The sequence below is a fragment of the Amblyomma americanum genome, chromosome 11, assembly GCF_052857255.1.
Source record: "Amblyomma americanum isolate KBUSLIRL-KWMA chromosome 11, ASM5285725v1, whole genome shotgun sequence".
NCBI lineage: Eukaryota > Metazoa > Arthropoda > Arachnida > Ixodida > Ixodidae > Amblyomma > Amblyomma americanum.
The window spans coordinates 5,184,802-5,193,623 of NC_135507.1; the positions used below are offsets into that span (position 1 = coordinate 5,184,802).

General features: G+C 45.6%; 1 protein-coding gene across 1 annotated transcript in view; it reads left to right on the forward strand.

The window, feature by feature from the left end:
- LOC144110550 (uncharacterized) overlaps positions 1–8,822 on the forward strand; it is a 47,662-nt gene extending 38,840 nt beyond the window's left edge. The window contains exons 3-4 of the mRNA XM_077643564.1: positions 7,534–7,632; positions 8,465–8,822. Of these exons, the coding sequence (XP_077499690.1) occupies positions 7,564–7,632; positions 8,465–8,809 (414 nt within the window). The 5' untranslated portion in view covers positions 7,534–7,563 and the 3' untranslated portion in view covers positions 8,810–8,822. The remainder of the gene's footprint in view (positions 1–7,533; positions 7,633–8,464) is intronic.

Genomic DNA, 8,822 nt, shown 5'->3' on the forward strand with positions numbered 1-8,822 from the left:
TCCGAGGATCAGCAGAAACCGCGCTTGGTCTCTAATCAAAGTTTTTCTGTTCAGTCTGCTCAGTAAAGACTGTAGAATCTAGCTGCGGTTCGACTTCGCGCTGAATGCCGGTAGTTGCGCTAGTGTGAGCTTTAGTTGTGCTCTCTTTGAATATATTTATGCGCCTCTGGACAAGTTATAAGTGCAGGTTTAAAGTAAAAGTTGTTTATTATTTCCAGCACGGTAACCGTCCTAAAGAGCGCGTTTTGTCTTGTATAGGAGACGAGTTGTACCAGGTGAAATACTCATTCTACCCCCCAAATTTTTGTACCATCTTTACCGTTTCAAGCGTTTTCTGAATAGTTTACTTCTCTTAATGAGCGCATATTGGAAATATGCTTTGGTTTGCTCGGAGTTTGCTTGGGAAGAGCAATCTGGACGCACATGTCCCACCTGTAGCAGCACCTTCCATCTTAGGGCAGTGGCACGTGGCGTTTATATTAATCATTGGTCTTGCGAGGTTGCTCGGGAGATTGCTCGTGTTAATAGTGATTTGCCCCCACATACTTTTAATGGTGTGTTACTTTGTCCAGTTACAAGATATGAGTACCTCGGAATTCATATTAAGGCTAACCTTAGCTGGCACGCGCACATTGAGCACATCACTAACAAAGCTAATCACATGCTCGGATATCTGAGACGCAACTTTCACGCAGCCCCAACTAACATTAAACTTATACTCTATACCACTCTCGTACGTTCACAACTAGAATATGCTTCATCAATCTGGGACCCTTGTGCTAAGAGTTTGATCGACCTACTGGAGATGGTAGAACACAAATAAGCGCGCTTTATTCTCTCCGACTTTCGGCGTACATCAATCGTAACGGCTATGAAGACTACCTTGGGCCTACCTTTACTTGCATCGCGACGCAGAATTGCCCGTCTGTGCCTTTTTCACAAATTATTTCATCATGAGTCCATTTGATACGAGTTACTTCCTTCCCCCTTCATGTATTTCATGCCGCACATATCACATACATAACGGTAAGCATTTCTACATAAAAAATTAAAACATTCTCGGATTCTTTTATTCCTTGCACTTCGTATGACTGAAACCGCCTTCCTTCTTCAGTTGCCACAATTCCTGACCCTGTATCGTTTCAGACGGCTGTTACCGCTTCTATTGAATGATATATTGTGTTGATAACTTATTCGAAGTTACCTATGGTTTGGTAATTTACTGTTCTCTGCTGTTTGCATTTTCAGTGTTATTATGCGTTACCCACTCCCCTCTGTAATTCTTTGCCCTGAGGGTGAAATAAATAAATAAATAAATAAATAAATAAATAAATAAATAAATAAATTATGGATCGCACAACCCCCACCGGTGGCAGCAATCGTCATCCCAGCGCACTAGCGTACCTGCTTAACCGTTGCACCACTGCGCCAGGAGTGGTATGAGAACTACCAGGGATCTATTAATGTTAAAAGGGAAAGAGCAGTTCTGCGAATGTGGGCATTAACCCATTACTCTGACGCAGCGATGGCGTAGAGGTAGAACATCCGCCTCGCGTGCAAGAGGACCGGGGTTCAAATCCTGGTTCCGCGCAATTCTCTACCGGGTTTAAAAAAAAAAATCCGGGTGTCGATGGAATTGCATAACCAGGCCTGGAGTGCGGCCTGATCTCGGTGACCAGAACCGACAACGCGCTCTCTCACCAGAGCAGGATTTGGCCACCATGGCGTAGTACTTGGCCACAACCTTCTATGATCAAAGCAATTAACCCTCGGCCCTCAGTCCCCAGCGGCTGCAGAGCAACTGACCACGGCGGCGGTCAGACCTGTGACGCAGCGGAGGGTGCTAAGAATCTCTGGCTGCGGACAGGCCGCCATTGGAATCTGAACCTGGCAACGTTTAACGCTAGAACTTTAGCTAGTGAGGCTAGCCTAGCAGTGCTGTTTGAGGAACTAGTGGGAATTAAATGGGATGTGATAGGGCTTAGCAAAGTTAGGAGGACAGGTGAGGCGTATACAGTACTAAAGGACGGACACATACTGTGCTATCGCGGGTTAGAGGATAGACAAGAACTAGGTGTGGGATTCCTCATTAATAAGGATATAGCTGGCAACGTAGAGGAGCTCTACAGTATTAGCGAGAGGGTAGCAGCTATAGTAATTAGGCTGAATAGGAGGTACAAGCTGAAAGTGGTGCAGGCCTACGCACCCACATCCAGCCATGATGACCAGACCGTTGAAAGTTTCTATGAGGACGTAGAATCGGCAATGAATAAAGTAAAATCGCAGTACACTGTACTGATGGGCGACTTCAATTCGAAGGTGGGCAAGAAGCAGGCTGACGACCACGTGGTAGGTGACTATGGGATAGGCTCTAGAAATAGCAGGGGAGAGTTATTAGTCGAATTCGCGGATAGAAATAATTTACGGATCATGAATACCTTCTTCCGCAAACGAGAAAACAGGAAGTGGACCTGGAAGAGCCCCAATGGTGAGATTAAAAACGAAATCGACTTCATACTATGCGCTAAACCTGGCATCATTCAGGATGTGGCCGTCCTCAGAAAGGTGCGTTGTAGCGACCACAGAATGGTAAGGTCTAGAATTAGCTTAGACTTTAAGAGGGAACGGAAGAAGCTAGTGAAGAAGAAGACCATTAACGAGTTAGCCGTAAGAGGGAAAGCACAGGAGTTAAGGATAGCGCTTCAAAACAGATATTCGGCTTTAACTGAGGAAGATGATCTTGATGTTCATTCAATGCACCATAATCTGACATCAATAATTACGGAGTGCGCAGTAGAAGTAGGCGGTAGGACAGTTCGAAAGGATACCGGGAAGCTATCTCAGGTGACGAAAGATCGAATTAAGAAGCGCCAAAACAGGAGGGCATCTAACCCTACCGATAGAATAGAACTAACGGAGCTATCAAAGTTAATAAATAAGCGCAAGGTAGCCGTCATAAGAAAGTTTAATATGGAGAGAATCGAGAATGCTATAAAGAACGGAGGTAGCCTATAACAGTGAAGAGGAAACTAGGCATAGGTAAAAACCAGATGTATGCATTAAAAGACAAGCAGGGCAATATCATTAGCAATATGGATAAGATAGTTAACGTAGCCGAAGAGTTCTACACAGACCTGTACAGTAGCCAATGTAATCAGAGCGTTAATGAGAAAGACAGCATTGCACAGCAATGCGTCATCCCGCCAGTAACGAAACATGAAGTAAAGAAAGCCTTAGAAGCGATGAAAAGGGGAAAAGCAGCTGGGGGAGGATCAGGTAACAGCAGATCTGTTGAAGGATGGAGGGGACATCGTGCTAGAAAAACTAGCCACCCTGTATACGCAATGCCTTATGACCTCGACTGTACCAGAAGCTTGGAAGAATGCAAACCTTATCTTAATTTATAAGAAGGGAGACGCCAAGGACTTGAAAAATTACCGGCCGATCAGCTTACTATCCGTTGCCTACAAAGTATTTACCAAGGTAATCGCTAATAGAGTCAGGGCAACGTTAGAATTTAATCAACCAAATGATCAGGCAGGCTTTCATAAAGGATATTCCACAATAGATCATATTCACACTATCAATCAGGTGATAGAGAAATGCGCAGAATATAACCAACCTCTATATATAGCTTTCATTGATTACGAGAGAGCATTCGACTCAGTGGAAACCTCAGCAGTCATATAGGCATTGCGTAATCAGGGGGTAGAAGAGCCTTATGTCAAAATACTGGAAGATATATATATATATATATATATATATATATATATATATATATATATATATATATATATATATATATATATATATATATATATATATATATATATATATATATATATATATATATATATATACAGCTACTATAGTCCTCCATAAAGTCAGCAATAAAATTCCAATAAGGAAGGGCGTCAGGCAAGGAGACACGATCTCACCAATGCTGTTCACCGCATGTTTACAGGAGGTATTTCGAGAAGTACTTGCAACTGGGCTTGTTGGTGCATATTCGTGAAAGACATAAAAGCGCAAACTGGCAACAGGACGAGCGCTACACTTTCAACAGGGTTTATTGAGGGAAGAGCGTATATATAGCCTCAATTGTGAACAGTTGGGAATAAGAATAAATGGAGAATACCTAAATAATCTGCGATTTGCTGATGACATTGCCTTGCTGAGTCACTCAGGAGGTGAACTGCAAATCATGATCAATGAGTTAGACAGGCAGAGCAGATCGATGGGTCTAAAAATTAACATGCAGAAAACCAAGGTAATGTTCAACAGCCTAGCAAGGGAACAACAGTTCACAATTGGCAGCGAGAGCCTAGAAATTGTGACGGAATACGTCTACTTAGGGCAGGTAGTGACAGCTGATCCGGATCATGAGAGGGAGATAACTAGAAGGATGAGAATGGGGTGGAGCGCATATGGCAAATTCTCGCAGATCATGAGTGGCAGTTTACCAATTTCCCTAAAGAGGAAAGTGTACAACACCATAATCTTACCGGTACTCACCTACGGGGCAAAAACGTGGAAGCTAACGAAAAGAGTTCAGCTTAAGTTAAGGACAACGCAGCGAGCCATGGAAAGAAAAATGATACGTGTAACGTTAAGAGATCGGAAGCGGGCAGCGCGGGTGAGGGAACAAACGCGGGTTAATGACATCCTAGTCGAAATCAAGAGAAAGAAATGGGCTTGGGCCGGGCATGTAATGCGAAGGCAAGATAACCGCTGGTCCTTAAGGGTAAAGGAGTGGATACCAAGAGAAAGTAAGCGGAGCAGGGGGCGGCAGAAGGTTAGGTGGGCGGATGAGATTAAGAAGTTTGCAGGCAAAGGGTGGATGCAGCTGGCAAAGGATAGGGTTAATTGGAGAGACATTGGAGAGGCCTTTGCCCCGCAGTGGGTGTAGCAAGGCTGACGATGATGATGATGATGATGATAATGAACCCATTACTCTCAAGGCGGAGCGGGGGCTGTCGTACGGCAACCACCGCTCGCGGGCGGGCTTATCACACGTAAGCTGGCTTATGTGTCTCAGCTTACTTTTTTATTTTACTATACCCTCGCGGCCATAAAGACAATAAAGGGGAGTAGTTATACAAAATAAAAAGAAGTATTACAATATCAGTATAATTATACAAAAAGTTTCTAGTCATACACTATTAGCTAATGCTTTGTTGAATAAACGGCGATCATAAGTCAGTACCAATGTTTGAAGGTGATTTCGATTCTTTGAATGCTCGGAGTAAAAAAGTAAGCTTCGGTTCTGCAAAATTGCATCCATCCTAGCGGGTGTGATTCATAAATGCTCCGTGCATGATATAAAAAAGGCAAAAGATGCATACCGCGACAAGACAAGTTGCGAGTGATGGTTGTCACCACTTCGTGCACTTTTGCGTGCGCTCCCAGACACCCTTAGAGCGTGTAGGGGTAGCGGTCTCGGTCACAAAGGAGATGCCCTCGACTCAGCGTGGCAAGCTCAGCCCGAGAGCAGCTACCAAGGGACAAAAGGGTTGGTCGTTTGGTGACCAGCTTTTGTCGGTCGCAAGCCAGAGAATGTGTCGGAGCCGAAGGTTTATAAAAGAAAACAAAGTTTATACAGCGAAGAGACGATACAGAGGATTTCACAATCACTCGTACGAGCAGATGCGAAGTGATTTAAATACAATGCAACTCGTGCAAAGTAACAATAGAGAGAGATTACAATTCTTTACACCTTAAGTGCACTAACACAGAGACAAACAACAAAACACAATTTGTTCACCGTGCACTGCGACCGTCCGATGACCTGAGGAGCACGACGGGGCCGATCCGCAGACTGGCGCACGTTGCCTCGCTTGTCCGTGGCTAGGCGGTGGTGTTCTCCCGGGAGTCGAGGGGGCACGCTTCTCGGAAGCTTAAACGGCGGCTCGGGCTAACAGACAGCGGTTGAAGCCCCTCATTTATAGGCGCAGTCCGCCTCTGTTCTTCGCGCCGAGGCAGGCGCGCACACGCACGCAGTTTCAACTGCACAAGCTCCTTCTCCTTCTCGCGCCAGGCGCGCGACCACATACGACGAGCGCGGAGACAGCCTTCGAGAAATTTCTGGGTCCTTCTCGCGATGCGAAGACGCCGGCGCGAGAGCGAAGGGGAGAGGGTGTCACTTTAGCGCGGTCAATGTCACTCCCTCTCCGTCGACGAAGAGTAGAAACTACTCAGACATTCTAGAAAAATCGACGCCACGCGTAGCCGTGTTTCCTTGGGCGCCGCGACGGCGAGCTGAGTAGAAAGGGCAGCAGCGCACGCAAAGTTACGCGCTCTGCGGGGATCCTTCCCCCGCTGTTTTTTTGTTTTATTTTACAGCGCGCGGGCGCGATTGCTCTACGCGCAGCGCCGGTTTTACAAATATGCGCCGAATTTTGTGACAATGGTAGACCAAGAAGCTAGCAGTTCTGTTGTAGTTTGAGAGGATAATTAAGCAAAACTGGCGCAAAAGACGAGGACAAGGAAGAAAAACAACAGGACCAGCGCTAACTCACAACTGAAGGTTTATTCACAGGAAGCAAGGAATATAAACAGCGCAAACTGGCGAACAGGTATAAAATAGGGGTTGTCTTTTCAGCTCCTAAATGACTTAAAAGGTTATGTGCTATGGTGGAAAGACAGGCTGAAAAACAAAATGAATCCCAAAGTACGTGTGGAATTAAACATAAAACTAAGTATGTTCCATGCTCTGAAGGAGTTGTTTGTAAAATTTCTTTTCCTGCGGACAAGTATACATTGGCCAGACGGGTCGTTGTATTAACACGCGCCTAACTGAGCATGCTAATACATTTGAGGCTAGTAAAGCTACTAATCTAGTCGATCATGTTAGAGACTGCAAATCTTTCATCCCTAGTTTTCATCACAGTGATATATTATAGTCACCCAACGCAGTTAGCTAGGGAAATTATGGAGGCTTTCTACATAAAGAAAAAATCTAGATTGTGCGTTAGCAGCCTGTCGGTTTGCCTGCATGACAGTGAAGTTTGTTTCGTCGATTCCACGTAGATACACCTTTTTTTGCTTTGTTTTTTGTTTGCGCGGTTTATATTCCTTGCTTCCTGTGAATAAACCTTCAGTTGTTAGTTAGCGCTGGTCCTGTTGTTTTCCTTCCTTGTCCTCGTATTTTGCGCTATTTTCGCTTATGTATCACCAACTCGCCCGTCTTGCCATCGTGCTGAGAGGATAAATTGAACAGAATCATTTTGGACTGCTTTGTGGCAGCATCATTTCGACTGGTGGATTTCAATATGGGCAGCTTACAGGGCATGCGCAGAGCAATCCAACATGCATGTGCTCGTAAATAAAGTTGTATATAGTATGGCGCAGTGTGTCATAGTACCTCAGTCGACCGTACGGCGGCCTCTGAGATTGTCGTCACGCGGTCGCTCATGTCTGGCTGAGGGAAGATGGGTGACCCTAATCTAGCGCTTAAACGCGCTCTCTGTTTGATGGTCGTTGGATAATTTTTTATCCGCCACTTGTAACCTCTCGTTGGCTCCATCTTCACAGGAATCGGGAATCCCCGGCCATGGCTACTCGATGAATGGAGCCTACCCTCTCTCGAGCCATGAGCTGTTCATCGGCGTCGACGCAACGGAACTGGTCAAGGTGAGAATAGGCAGTCTATTACGGTATAGGGTGAGTAGCCTTTTGACATGCGTATTTGTTTAAGTTGGTTCACTGTAGCGTTACTGCTACATGACAATTCTGGCGCATCAAGCATGATGATCGTCGGCACGGTCGTCGGCGAGTCATATTCTAATGAAAAAAAAACTGGAGGGAACACTTAAGCTCGGCGTTAAAGGAATGACGCGATAGCGTTATTGGGTTAATGGCCATATATTCGTAGTTGGTCATTACCGACTTAGCATCCAGAGATCACTGGGACTTCTCATACCACTTCTGGTGCAGTGGTGCAACGGTTAAACGACGCATTACTGCCTTGCGATGGCAGGTGCTGCCACTGTTGGCACTTCTGCGAACCATGCTGCTCTTCGTGAACAACCTTTCACAACCAATCTTTATGTTGTCACCTGCCACGGTGGTCGGTTTGCTCGCTGTGCGCTGGGCAGGTTGTGATGAGGTCACAAAGTCACGTGACACAGATGGTCCTCCTGGGTTGCTTCTCCGGGCATTTTTCTTCCACAATGCCTACGACGACGTTCGATTTTTTGCAACAGCAGGAGCCTTAACGAAGTCTCGTTAAAAAGTTCAGGCTTAAGTTTGTTATTTTTAAAGTTATCCTTGTGTGGCGATGAAGTGTCCTCTCTGCGTACGTGCCATCCGTGTTCACGTGATTCACCTTAACATTGCCCATATAGCCTTTGTAGCGGGCACCAGCAGGTCTTGGGGTAGGTACAGGGAAGGCGATAAGCGGTAAATTGGGCTACAGTAATGACGCTAGTCTCTTATTTTTCTTCGTTGGTTGTTATCCCTTTAGCGCCTGCAGAAGTCCACGGACAACGCGACAGCAGCGAGGCTCATGTTCCGGGCATCCCGCAAAGCGAGGCTCCTCACAGAAGCCTACTTTAGACTCGAGAAAAGGCTCTACATGCACTTTGTCCACCTGCAGTGCAGGATCGCTATGCCGAGTGAGGTTCACGCTTGCCACATACGCCTGCACTTCTATCATTGCGGCCCTACCTCCAAGAGCGTTAATGTTTCCCCCCGCGAGCACAAAAATGCCGCTCATACGAGTCATCCACCAACAAACTTCTCCAATACGGCTATTCGCATAGTCAACTCTTTATTTCCAACGCATATTCTAATATATATGAAAGCATAAGTCAAATAATTAG